Genomic DNA, 14315 nt, shown 5'->3' on the forward strand with positions numbered 1-14315 from the left:
GGAGACGGGGAGTGACATCCCCGGTCCTGTGGACATCTCTAATTTTATTCTTGTGTTATATATGCTATTATTTTAGTTTTTTTTTTTGCCATTTATGCAACTACCCCTTAAATAAAAAATTAAGTATATTTTAGACTAATTCATGCGTGAACTCTATCAAATTGTTTAATCATAGTTTGTTACGAAGTAACTTCTTTATGTATTTCGTTTTTTTCTTTGTGTGTGATGAGAATTAAGTGTTGCTCAAGTATAAATTAAATTAGTAAAATTTCCACTTCATGCCAAATCAAATCGAGCATAATGTTTCTTTAGTATCACTATTTTTCATACAAGAGAGTAACAAATTGATTGTTTAGCATAAAAAAAAAGCACTTAAGACCGTGTGAGAGTCATTTTAATAAAATAGTTTTATCATTTAGTGGCATGTTGAATTTGAAGGAAAGCACTCTGGTTTGAGGTTGGAGATTCTAGTCTCCATCATCCACTAAAAAAACCTACTTAATTGCTAACAAATATTTTCTTTCATCAAATCAACTTTGTGATTATTTATAACCATATTTCGATATTTAAAGTAAAACATCTCACTTTCAAAAACTCTATCTCTTAAAAGTATATTTTATTTTAAATGTATCATTTCATTCAAACAATCATCAAATCAAAACAAGATCAATGTACATGACTTACAATATGTATCGACGACCAAGAGATTTGTAGTTTAAATGCTTTTTAACCCTATTGTACTTGAGAAAAAGAAACATATAAACTATTTTCTTAACCTGGAACTTAAGCATGTTTTCCAATTCGTAATAACAATTGGTGTAATTGTAATGTTTTGATTCCATTAGTATATCAATTCATACGAGCCTCAATTGCAAACATAATTGGATTACTTTGGATAACATTTACTTAAACATATTAGTATTCGTCATTGTTAAGGGTGTATTGATATCAATAGCTAATTGTGACATATTCATAAAAAAAAAATAAAAAAAAAAAAAAGGTTATAGAAAGTTGCACGTATGTTTTAGCTTCACAAATCAAATTCAATTGTGAGGGTAAGCAACCATATCCATCAAAGGAAGCTATGATTAGCATTGATGGGTTAGGGGAAATAAACAACAAATATGGCCTTTAAATCATTGAAACTAAAATAATACTAATAAATTAGTATATAAACATTTAAACAATCTTGAGAGAGGGCTTTCCATCTTTTTTTTCACCCACTCTTTTTCATTTTCCTCTGTCTGCGTCGGGTGGTGAGATATACCTTCAGATTTCATCTCTTCATTTTCCTGGATCCACAAGCAAACTCCCAGATCTCAATCGCCACCCATCTCCTCCACCTTCTTAAATTCCATTGGTTTCTGATCTCTTCCTTGTTCTTCCCCAACTCCCATCTTCAACTTTCAAGGTAAGCTAAGCTTCCCCATCCCCACCTGTTGTTTCCAAGTTTCGGTAATTACAGATTGTTATCTTTCCTTGTAATTTTTTCTCTCTCATGTAATCGAATTGGGTTGTTGTTGTTTTCCCGTTCTAGTGATGTTTGAGGTTGGAACTAGGTTTTAGTTTTTATTTGCCGGCCCTATGGTTATTGGGTACCGTCTTGCACTCCCAGATCCCAGGGTTTTGTTGCGTTGTTGGATTGGAGTTGCCTAGTGTGATCTTTAGCCTGTTTGGATTGGATTGGATTTTCAGTTATTATGCATATTTTTGTTTTGTAACTTAAGATCCATAAAGTAATGGCATTGGTATTCGTTAACTACTATTGGATCTGCTTTATATGAGTGAATGTGAATGCTATTTTTCTTGGAAATGATTGGAATTGAGATTTTAGGGTTTAGTTTACAGCGTGATGGAGGAATCGATTGTGAATGGTTTTTTGTTATTCTTTCAGAAGGGTTTCTACGTTATTTAGCTCCAATTTCTCCTTTTAAATCTGCTAGAAAAAGAGGGGCTTTTTGTATTGTAATATTTTTAATGCTTTCATTTGTATGTTTCCTTTGCAGTTTATTTGTATATTTATAAACCATGTGGAGGTTCAAGCCTTTCATGCACAAAGAACCATCTGGTCTTGAGGGTCGCTCAATCGATGTTGGCAACCTCAAGATTCATGTAAGAAATGTTATTGCTGAAGGAGGATTCTCTTGTGTATACTTAGCCAAGGATGCTGTACACATTTCAAAGCAGTATGCCTTGAAGCACATTATATGCAATGATGAGGAATCTCTTGAATTGGTGATGAAGGAGGTTTCTGTTATGAAATCACTCCGAGGCCACCCAAATGTTGTTACGCTTTATGCTCATACTATCATAGATATGGGACGCACCAAGGAAGCTCTACTTGCGATGGAATTTTGTGAGAAGTCTTTGGTCAATGTCCTGGAGAGTAGAGGAGCTGGATACTTTGATGAAAATCAAGTTCTCTTAATTTTCAGAGACATTTGTAATGCTGTATTTGCAATGCATTGTCATTCCCCACCAATTGCTCACAGGTAAAAATAGTAGCTAGTTATCTATATCCCAGTAATATGATGATCTTGTAGTAAGCTATATTAGTTTTCAAAGTCTTGATTGCCTTTTTCCATGACTAGAGTTAATGATTTACTCAGCTAGTAGGTTGGATGTTAATTTGAAGCACTGTAATTCAGGGAAAAAAAAAGGATCTCTATTCAATAGCTTTAAATTCACGTCTACACTATTTTTTGTGGTATATGGTTTTGGTTGATCTAATTCAATCATGTTTGAAAACAGTTGTCACTGGTGTATGGATTTTGTCTAATGATGTCATGATCTGCGTTCTTTTTTTTTTTTTGTTGTTAATGAGTCTAATTATGCAACTAAAATCTTGGTTTTTTTAAAAAATTATTATTTGATTATTTTTTTTATTGTTGTTCTTTTATAGCGTTATTAATTAATGAATTTCCCTTGTGCAAATTTCAGAGATTTGAAAGCTGAAAATCTTTTGTTAGGCTCAGATGGCCTCTGGAAGTTATGTGATTTTGGAAGCACTTCTACAAATCACAAGCGTTTTGAGAAGCCTGAGGAAATGGGAATTGAAGAAGATAACATCAGGAAGTACACTACTCCTGCCTATAGAGCTCCTGAGGTATTAAAGAATCCGTATCCTAGAAACAATTTGCAGTTGCGATATCTGGTTGTCATTATGTCAGTCATTTTTATCTATTTACTATTATGGAACAGATGTGGGATCTATTCCGGAGAGAACTTATAAATGAGAAAGTTGACATATGGGTATGTGAAGTCTTCCTCTTTATTCAAAACATCAATTTGCAGTTCTGATATTTTTAAATTGTGATATAGAGTTTGTCTGCACTTATGTTAATTCTTAGCACTCTCCTTCACGCATTAGGTCAACTTGGATTTTCCATGATTCAAGGTGGTTCACCATGTTAGCTATTGATCTTGAAGTGAGGAGATAGACAGTGCATACTATTTTTGCAAAAGACATCTACTCTGAAAAGTTCTAACAAATTGCTCAAGATTAGAATTTATCCACATTTTGAATAATTAATCTATCCCAAACATTCTAGTCACATTTAAATGTTTGACGTTCCTTTCGCAATTGAGATTTTAATTTTATTACATTACAGGCTCTTGGTTGTCTCCTTTTCCGCATATGTTACTTCAAAAGTGCTTTTGATGGAGAGTCAAAACTTCAAATTTTAAATGGGAACTATCGGATTCCGGAGTTGCCTAAATATAGCTCATCGGTTACAGACCTAATCAGAGACATGCTCCAAGCTTCCCCAAATGACAGACCAGACATCACGCAGGCAAGCGCTTTGCTTGATTGGCCATTCATCTCCATGAATTTAGGTTAGTTTAGATTGCTCATGTCCATGACAATAGTAGGTGTCAAGATTCTCATAACTTTTTCCTAACTTTGGGGTTTACTTGTGCTGTGACAGGTCTGGTTTCGTGCTAATAACCTGCTACCTGCTGGATCACAGAAGTCATTACCGGATCAGCCACCTGACATGCCCTCTACAGACAAACATGAAGGTGAGGTTGAGGGTGGCTTTGGTGTGCACTAGTATGATTAGATCCCTTTCCCCAAAAAAACTTTTAATGGATATCTCAGATAGGATACATGATTGCATCAAATAAAATCTTACTTTTTGGGCGCATTTACATGTTTTATGTTTCTTCTTTTTAGTTTGTTGAGGAAAAAGAAGTTGTTTACTTTACATTTCTAGTTGGACGCGTGCAAAGGGTTTAAATTATGATTTTCCATTGAATTTTGTTGATATGAATGATATCTTACCAGGCACTTCAAACCCTGTGAACAAGTTGTCTCCTATGCCTCGTAGAAGTCCACCCCCACCTCCATCGGTCAAAAGTTCGTCACAAGCAACGTCACATATGTCTAAGCCAGCAGGGGGAGGGGGAGGTGGAGGACCACTGGGTGCCTTCTGGTCTACTCAACATGCCAGTGACACAGTCAATGAGGATACAAACAGAATTAGGTTTGATGAAGAATCAACTTCACGTAGTACGTCAAAACATGATCGGAATAGTCCAAATAACCATTCTACACACAAGAATGCTAATCCTGGGGATGTAAACCAAAGGGGAAACAAGACAGTGACAGATGGTGGTTCATTCAGAGACTTTGAATTATCGTTTTTCCAGAATGAAATGGAAAAAACTGAGAGTGCGAATTTCCAGGACAAAGCTTTTAACAATTTTGTTGCTGAGTTCGATACCGTCAAAGTCAGTTCTGACGTCACTAACAACAAACCAGGAAAGGAAGTAGCATTAGAGGCTGAGGTGGAGAAGTTGAAGGAGCAACTGAAGCAAGCAAATGTTGAGAAATCTGAAATCACATCCAAATTCGAAAAGCTGTCAGCTATCTGCCGTTCTCAGAGGCAAGAGATACAGGAGCTCAAGCAAGCACTTGCTGCTAGGAGTCCATCGCCAAACAAACTTGAAATGAAAAATCATAATTCACGAGAAGCTCAACCTTCAGCCATGCCTCGGGTATTCCCTCACTTTCTTTTTGGTCCTGTGGACTCGTTTTCTGCATTATATTTACAAGGAAAACCACCACTATTATGTAATGTAAAATGATTTTGGTTAAAACCTTTCAGCTACAAAAGGCTGATGTGACTACTCCCAGCCCTGATGCGAAGGCATGGCAGGCTTTCGCAGAAGAATCCCCCAACCAGCAGTCTGTTACGCCTGAGAAGGGTGTCAAATCTATGAGAACTAGAAGCCTCCAGAAAAAGCAGGCTTCTCCAGAAAACACTGGTTTCGAAAGCTGGGGATTTGGAGCCGAGAGTTTCTCAGCTGTGTCTGCTGGAAGCTCCAACAAATCTGGATTAACGGGTGAAAGGAATAGTTCACAACGTACTGGTGGTGGTGAACCCAAAAGCAATGAGGTATCTTCACAACCTGCTGGATGGGCTGGTTTCTAGTTCCAGTCATGGTAGGGAGCTGAACGTGATCTTTGAATGGAGTTCCTTGTTTCGTGGCGATACTTTCTAAGAAGGATACAAATTTGTGGTCGGCTTGAAAGATGAGTAATTCTGGTAGGGATATTTTCATTTAAATCCAATATATATATATATATATATGTGTGTGTGTGTGTGTGTGTATTTGTGGTTGGATGTGGTTTATTAGATCAAGTTGCATGGTGGTACCTTTGCATCTGTTACTTGTTTCTGGTCTAATATGATATAATAAGTTGCCATTTTTACCAAATATCAGACTTGAAATCGTTTTTGTATACCATCTCTGTGTGATCATATCATATCTCATGAATTTCTGTTTGAATCTCTGTTATACCCCTTTCTTTTGTGTACTTAAATGTGAGTTATTTTTGTTTAAGATGCAAAATGGAAGGACATATATAAACAGATTCTGCTTAAGATTTGGTGTGATGCAAAATCAGGCTGAAGAGATATTGCCAGGAACAGAACACACTTTTCTGATCAAAGCGAAGTCCATTTTATTTTCTCTTAGTCTTTTCTAAATACAATAGTTTTCCTTCTTAGTTTTAAAACTCCTCTCAGTTGCTTCATTTGTTCTTCAATGGCTGAGATCAATTTCTTCTGAACCTGTACCCAAAAAGCAACAATCAACGGCAGTATATCTTAAACCTCAATATTATTTTTATGTTCAAGGACGAATCAGATGAAATTAACACTTTCAAATGTCTTTGGATGTACGAGTTAAGTTATCCTACGCAATATTTTAAAAAGTCCTCTGGCACCTTTTCTGAAGCTGCAGTTTATTTTTTTCATTATTCTTTTAAATAGTAATAATTAGGGATTTCTAACTAAAAAAAGTCAAATGTAATAAACCCAAATATAAACCTTTATGTTTACACACACACGCATGTAAGCTCTAGAAGACTAATTTCTTAGTTCACGAATTTTTTAGTTTCAATTGCATAAAACCTATAGAGTGAAATTAGTTCTCAGACTATAATAGCCATATATATAGGATTTATTATCTAAATAGTTTCCTTGATAGCTACATATGGAAGGATTAGGATTTGTCTCCTAAAAATACTTACATGGTTAGGATACATATAATCGATCTTGATCACTCTAACTACGAATAACATGAAATTTATATTTTTGTAATCACTCTAACTACGAATAACATGAAATTTATATTTTGTAAACTTTAACATGTGAAGCTCTTAAGTTATTTAACAACCTTTTATGAATTTAAACCTATAAACCAGACACAAGCTAAATTGGTTTCTAAAAATCTTAACTAATTTCTTCGCACAATCTAATATAAACCCCTAACGAACCAAGACATTCCTAAATGACAAATACAAGCTTTCTGAATCTAAGGATTAAATACGCTTTGAAGTTAAAATTCGCTCAATTAACTTTAGAAGGTGTTTGATCTAAGAAGTCGGTCAAAGAGTTCATGAACTCACTTATTGTTTTGGTAGAGTTTTATAAGTCTCATGATCAAGTAATATCGAGTTTATATCTCGACAACTCTTTCTCCCGTAGGTCTCAAGTGAATCATAACTCTCTAAAACTTCACAACACTTCTTGGGTTCATAACTCCACTTCTCACCTCAAAAGCCTCCTTACAGAGATAAAAGACGATGCCCTCAATTTTCTTTTTTTTCTTAAAGAATTTAGGAAGACAAGACACTTAACTTACAAAAGAGCATTGCAATCAATAAGTTCTATGATAATCCAATAAGTTCTAAGATGGCATTATCAAACCTCCAATTGTTCATTCAAACTACTTTGAGCATGAAGAAGTTGTGTCACTGCTTCCATCAGCTGCTTCCCTCTGCTTGGAAAATAATCAAAGTTTGTAACATTTTCTTATTGTGATTAATGTAAATGCAAACCAAGTACACGAACTTACATGTTCTGGCTACCATGCATCGGTTCTTTCTTGTTAATTTGTCTCTCAGATTTTCCTGCTTCACAAACACATCATTATTTGTTTGGTTTTGTTGAGAGTTTTAGTTAAGTTTACATTTCTAGTTTGATAGAGTTTAGGATTAGAACAAGAACATACACCTTTTGAAAGTTCTTGAATCTGCTGGGAAATTCGATATTTCTGAAAAGGAAAAAAAAAAGATTCGATCAAAATCCAAGTCAAAAGAATGACAAACTGAGAGTGAAATGTTGTTAACTTTTAGTGCATAGCAAACCTGTAAGTGGCTTTTTATATGGATGAGAGTCAATCCTTTAGTTTTCATTAAGTGAAGGAGTTGCTTTGGTGTGGCTTCTGCACTTTTGCAACAAACACTGGGTTACTAATTCTCAGATGGCCAAAACATCTTTTGATCGTTTACAATTACGTTACTTACTTTGTGCGCCTCCGAGCTGATCGACGCAATTGATGAACTTTTGGTGAAGTTGTTCTGTCCATTTAATTCGTGTCTTAGAAACCATACTCGATTTTAACTGCACGTGAACAAGAACAAAAATAACTGTAAATACTACTTTAGTTGGCTTTAGTACTCTTACCCTTACTTCTATCTTTGTACTTTTGCTGATTTATTCCTGTTTTCATCTTATTTTTCTTTAATTGTTTCAAAGTGGAACCAAAATGGTTCCTTTTTAACATACATAAACCAAAATCGACTTTTTGAAAGTACAGTGCGTGCGTTCATGTGTACTTTTGAAAAGTGACTATTTTAGTCCATTCATTTTTATATTCATTTCAATATAGAAATCAAAATGGTCATCTTTTTACGTAAGTAAATCAAAACGAACATTTTGTACGTAGCTAAAAGTACAAAAACAAAGTAAGTTAAACTAAAAGAAAAAAAAAAAAATCAGCTTTATCAACACACCTTTTTGGAATGAAAATCAAGAAGAAGCTAAGTACTTTTATAGACCGACCTTTTTGTTGTGATTTGGCCTCAACTCCTCACATGACCAAGAACAATGCTCACCATCAAACTCTTGGGAACAGCTTGATTGATGTTGAGCTGCTTGAGGATTTGGTGAATGAAAAGAAGAAGACGAGATATGAAAGTGATGCTGATGATCATTAATGTTGGAGGGTGCAAATGAAGAATCAACCTCTGAAAAAGTTCGACATCCTTCAAAGACATAAAAATCATGAAATGGGGAATCCAAATAGGAGAGTGGACAAAACTCATTGTACTCATTCATCATCAACTTCATAGCATAATCATAGGAAGGAAGGAAGGAATGAATAGAAGCAACAAATTGTAATGTTATATGTAGGAATAATTGTGGCTGTTTGATCCACTTTCTTGTAATGGTAAGGACATAATGTTGTCATGAAGCATTTTATTCTTCTTTCTTATTGTTTCTTTTCCTCAGAGTATAAAGTTTTTGTCTTTTGATTATAGGAACAACTAGTAAGTACAGGTAGTGCAAGGTTAACACTTTATTTTTCTTTAAAAAGAAAATCAGCACAAAGTTTTATATAAGTCCCCTCAAAAAGAGTTACAAATAGAGTTCAAGATTTGAATGTTAAATAGAATTAAACAAAACAAAAGCAAACATGATAATTTTTATTTTTATTTTCCACAAATAGGAATTTGCAACTCCACCCTTTCCCACTTCGATTATTGCTGAACACAGTCCCTCACAGGTCACGGGCCTCATTATCACCCTTGGAAAGCCCAATGGGCCAACAATCACGGGCCTCGGCCATATCACGTGTCTTCCTCTTTTAGCCCACAAAAAAGATGGACTCTGTTTACACTTTTTTCAACCTCCTTTCTTCTTCCTTGTTTCAACCGGCGGAGTCGTCGGTCCAGCCTTCTGTTCACCGATCTCCGACTGAAGTTGCTCTACATTCTTCTTCAACCATCGGCTTTCTTTCCATAAATCCTCCAAATGCTTCTTCATACCTGAAAACTCTCCTGCTCCACCGGCCCCATTGCTTTCTCGTTCGCCCTCACTTGCAGCTGCGCGTTCGATTTTGATCTTTCCTAATGCTAGATATGGCATTTTGGAGAGTGGAGCCTTAGCCGTGAACTCATCCTTCTTCATGCTCGTCGGAAACCACATGCTCCATCGGAATTTCACCGCCGTTGAGTCTCCAACCTTGAACGTCGATCTCGCATTAATCTCCATAGTCGAGAACACATCATCGACACGATTGAATACCTCAGAGCAATCGGTTCTCTGACTGGATAAGACCGGATTTCCAAGCCCTAGGTCAGGAGTTTCGGGGCCATCGATGGATTTACCTCTACTCAAAGCAGAAGCATCATCATCGACTTGCGAAATCAAGTTTCGGTAGGGAAAATTGAAAATCGCAATGCCCGATTGGACAGATCTACGGAGAGTGAAATCGCCGAGTTGAGGTCTGAAGTGAAGGAAGAAGCGAGGGGGTTGATTACCTGGAAGGTTGAATTCGGCGGCGAAAGTCATGGGAGAGTCAATGGGTGAACCGAAGAGTCCGATTCCGGCCTTGAGGGCGAGAGAGAAGGGGTTGAGAGCATGATTGGGACGGTAAGAGAGGTTGAAGGAAGGGCCGGATCGGAAGAAAGTGGCGAAGGTGAAGGAGAGATTGTCGGAATCTGGAAGATAAATGGCGGAGCGGAAGGGTAAACCGAAGAAACAAAGAGGGATTTTGGCTGTGAAAGTAAGGTTTTGATCTTCACGGAAGATGATGGAAGCTTTCATAGTAATGTGATGAAATATTTGGAAAATTGGAATTGAAAATCAAGCGATTGCATTCGTTTGATTCAACAAATGCACAAATCAGCTGATTTATACCTCAGTTGGTAGAGCTTTAACATCTTCAGCTATTTGGGCACACAAATGGAAGATGAAAAACAACAACATGATGGTGATGGTGGTGGTGGTGGTTGTCGGTGTTAGATTTAGGAAGTTTTCTTTGATGTCGTCGAGCATGCCTTTCAAACCTAGCTTCCAGACACTGAATTGATCGACGATTGATTTCATTTCCTAGATCTTCAACAATTTTAATTTATTTGCTATTGAAAGTTTTTTGAGTTATTAGTCATATTAATTTCTAACTATTCACAAAAATGAATACTACATACATATAAAAGAAGAGCATAATTCAACTATCAAACATCCTACACATTAATTCAATTTTTTTTGTCTTGTCTTAATAAAAGAAAACAAATATCCCATTATGGAATATGGTCGATCTGACACACATTTTCATTTTCTCTTTCTCAATTTTTAATTAGTATTTTAAACTTTTCCTAAAACAAATTACTATTTTAAAATTTAAAGTGGATTATTCAAGCAAAAAGTTTAAATAATGATGAAAACATTTGAAACGGAGGATATTACCCTTTTGGTCCACTCAAATGGATTTGGGTTTTGCCTGTTTAACACGGATATATCCGTAACTTCAAACTGACTGTGATTTCTTAATCAAAACACATGGGCAAATTGAATTATTTTAATAAACTTCTTTCAATAAATATTCACTTAAGCGATTATACTACATTCGTCCTAATTGTTTCAATCCATATAATGATCTTTGTAATTTGATTGAACATCATTCTCTAGAGTTTGAATTTTATAATTCAGGTATCTTAAATCCTTCAAGAATTTTCATATAGATTTCATTTTCCAAAGATTCATACAAGTATGCTATAACTATATCCATAAGATGCATGCATATCAAGATTTTCACATACAGTCAAACTAATTAAATATCTTAATGTAATAGCATTAACCACAGAAGAATATGTTTCCTCGTAATCAATGTCTATTCTTTGAGAAAATCCTTGTGCAATAAATCGTGCTTTATATCTAGTGACCTCATTATTTTCATTTCGTTTGCGCACAAATACCCATTTAAATTCCACAAGTTTTACACTTTTAAGTGTATGAACTACTGGTCCAAAAACTTCACGTTTCGTGAGTAAGTTTAATTATGCTTGGATGACTTCTTTCCACTTGGACTAATTCGTTCTATTACAACATTCGTTAATAGGTTTTTGTCATAATGTAATCTATACCATGAATGATATTATATGCAACAAAAATGTTGTCTACAAGTACATTAATTATGTTTCATATTTTTCCTGTCATTGTATAATTTATTGAGATCTTATTATTATCTTCATATAAAGTTGCTTCAACATTTTTACCATTAGTCGTGTTCAGGATTTTTTCTTGAATGTTTATATCGTCAATTAAGTCATTTCAACTATTGGTTACTTTTCTTTTTCGAGGATTTTTATTCTTTGAACCTATCGGTCTACCACCCTTTTGGTGCAGTGTTAATTTATTAATTGTATCAACTTGTTGAGTTAGGATTTCAATTTTAAAAGGAGTATTTGCAGCTGGAGTATATGACTTGGTCACTTTCTTGGTATTTGTAAATGCATCTAGCATTTGGTTTGCTGCTCTTTGTAAATGAATTATCTTTTGAACTTCTATTTCACATTGCTTTGTACGAGGATCTAAATGAGACAACAATGATACATTCCAGACAATTTCATTTTTCAACTTCTTAATTCCTCCCCTGTTGGAAAAATTGTCTCGTTAAAATGACAATCAACGAATCGTGTAGTAAATACATCCCCGTCAGGGGTTCAAGATATCTAATAATTGATGGAGATTTAAATCCGACATATATTTCTAACATTCTTTGAGGTTCCATTTTAGTACGTTGTGGTGGGAAAATTAAAATATATACTGCACAACCAAAAATTCGCAAATGAGAAATATTCAGCTCCTGACCATAAGCTAATTGTACTGCAGAATAGCATGACCCCATATAGATAATGGAAGTTTTGCTCTCATAAGTAATGGTCTGGCAATCAATTGTAAACACTTAATAAATGATTATGCCTAACCATTTTGTGTATGAACATGAGCTATAGGATGTTCAATATTTATCCCAATTGACATACAATAATTATTAAATGTTTGGGATGTAAATTCACCAGCATTATCAAGTCGAATGTTTTTTATTGTATAATCAAGAAAGTGTACTCTTAATTTGATTATTTGAGCAAGTAATTTTACAAGTGAAAGACTTCAACTTGATAATAAACACACATGTGACCATCTACTTGATACGTCAATTAAAATCATGAAGTATCTAAATGGTCCACTTAATGGATTGATGGGTCCACATATGTCACCATGAATCCATTCAAAAAATGTAGGTGACTCAACTCTCACTTTGGCTGGTGATGACCTAATAATTAATTTTCCTAGAGTGCAAGCAATACATGATAATTCAGTGGATGTTCATGAGAATTTTCAATAATTCTTTTCATCATTATTGACCCAAGATGACCCAATCAATTTGCATGAGTATAATATAATCTAAAAGAAAAAGCAGGTAGTGTTTCCAATATACGCTTCTTATGTGAAACAATAAATGTAATATAAATATATTATATATTATTTTTATTGTTAGTTTCAACATGATAACCATTTTGACGTATATCTTTGAAACTCAATAAGTTTCTTTTTGACTTATTAGAGAACAACTTATTACTAATTGTGAATTTTGTTCCTCTAAGCAAAATAAAGTTTGTTTTACCAAAACCTTCAATCCTGTAGAACCTGATACTGTATTGACGTTTGTTTCAAGCATTGTCAATGTAGAAAAATATTTTTTACTTTTAAATATTGTGTGCGTAGTTCAACTATCTGTCAAACATAAGCCTTCATTATTTATCTTTGAGTTAGCTAAAATATAAGAATTGTCTATAACTCTTCATTAAAAAAAAAACAATTACAATAAGTCTCTTGGTAAAAAGAAAAAAACTAACATTAAAATATAAATAATGTAAATAAACTAGTAAATGTTAAATGGAGAAAATACTAAAACATAATGTAAATATTAGTTTTGGACATTATCATAATTAAAGGAAGTTTTTGCTACTCTTAATTAACATCATTTTCTCTTTAGAGACTCAAAAAAGTATGTCACATCCAAATGGGTCATGTTGGAAGGTATATCTTGATAGACAAAGTTTACTTCAACATTCTTCCCTTTTTCCTTCAATGAGGCTTGATAGAGGTTGACTAAGTGCTTGGATGTACGACAAGTAGTAGTCCAATGATCATTTATACCACAACGGAAGCATTGATTTTCATCACTTTTAATTTTCTTATTTTGTGGAGTATTCTTTATATGATCATCATTTGTGGTTTTCTTGACATCTAAATGATTATTACCCCGTAAAGTATAATTACTTATTCCTCTACTACGATTACGACCTCGCCCACGACTATGACCAAGATCTCGACCTTGACCATTAATATTATTTGAAAATACAACATTTGCTCCAGGGAATAGTGTTGCTCAAGTTGGTCGAGATTCATGGTTTTTCATTATAAATATCTCATTATTTTGTGCAACCACAAGAAGACATGATATGAGTTCAAAATACTTATTAAAACCTTTTTTTCGATATTGCTATTGCAGGAACATATTCGAGACATGAAATGTTGAAAATATTTTCTCTAACATATCTTCATCAGTCACTTTTTCTCCGCATAACAATAATTTTGAACAAATTTTAAATAATGTGGAATTATAATCACTTACTGATTTAAAATCTTGCAACCTTAAGTGCATTCAACCATATCGAGCTTTAGGAAGAATTACATATTTTTTATTATCATACATTTCTTTTAAACTTTGTCATAGTTTATAAAGATTTTTTATCGTAAGATATTCAATCTTTAATCCCTCATGAAGATGATGTTGAAGGAAAATCATGACTTTCGTCTTTTCTTAACTTAAAGTCATGTTTCCTTCTTTAATCGTTTCTCCAAGATTCATGACATCCAAATGAATTTCAGCGTCAAACATCTATGGTAAATAATTATCATCATTGATATCAAGAGCAAAAAATTCTTATT

General features: G+C 34.3%; 3 protein-coding genes across 4 annotated transcripts; 1 reads left to right on the forward strand and 2 right to left on the reverse strand.

The window, feature by feature from the left end:
• Positions 1 to 1192: 1192 nt before the first annotated feature.
• Positions 1193 to 5724, forward strand: LOC103500292 (uncharacterized). The gene is made up of 8 exons (XM_008463546.3): positions 1193 to 1411; positions 2007 to 2492; positions 2941 to 3106; positions 3202 to 3252; positions 3612 to 3794; positions 3930 to 4023; positions 4289 to 5001; positions 5112 to 5724. The coding sequence occupies exons 2-8, from the start codon at positions 2029 to 2031 to the stop codon at positions 5436 to 5438; spliced, it is 1998 nt and encodes a 665-aa protein (XP_008461768.2). The 5' UTR covers positions 1193 to 1411; positions 2007 to 2028; the 3' UTR covers positions 5439 to 5724.
• Positions 5725 to 5926: 202 nt separating this feature from the next.
• On the reverse strand, positions 5927 to 8707 carry LOC103500293 (myb family transcription factor PHL5-like). Of its 2 annotated transcripts, none has more exons than XM_051083036.1 (7): positions 8358 to 8707; positions 7820 to 7916; positions 7661 to 7737; positions 7527 to 7566; positions 7369 to 7426; positions 7221 to 7290; positions 5927 to 6080 (listed from the first exon to the last, which is right to left on the reverse strand). In XM_051083036.1, the coding sequence occupies exons 1-7, from the start codon at positions 8643 to 8645 to the stop codon at positions 5982 to 5984; spliced, it is 729 nt and encodes a 242-aa protein (XP_050938993.1). In that variant the 5' UTR covers positions 8646 to 8707; the 3' UTR covers positions 5927 to 5981. The 2 variants fall into 2 exon arrangements, with proteins under 2 accessions (XP_050938993.1, XP_050938994.1); XM_051083037.1 differs by having other exon boundaries at positions 7369 to 7423; positions 8358 to 8704.
• A 493-nt stretch (positions 8708 to 9200) lies between these two features.
• Positions 9201 to 10124, reverse strand: LOC103500380 (uncharacterized). The gene has a single exon (XM_008463666.2). The coding sequence runs from the start codon at positions 10122 to 10124 to the stop codon at positions 9201 to 9203; it is 924 nt and encodes a 307-aa protein (XP_008461888.2).
• Positions 10125 to 14315: the final 4191 nt, after the last annotated feature.

This window comes from Cucumis melo, chromosome 4 (genome assembly GCF_025177605.1).
Source record: "Cucumis melo cultivar AY chromosome 4, USDA_Cmelo_AY_1.0, whole genome shotgun sequence".
NCBI classification, from domain to species: Eukaryota; Viridiplantae; Streptophyta; class Magnoliopsida; order Cucurbitales; family Cucurbitaceae; genus Cucumis; species Cucumis melo.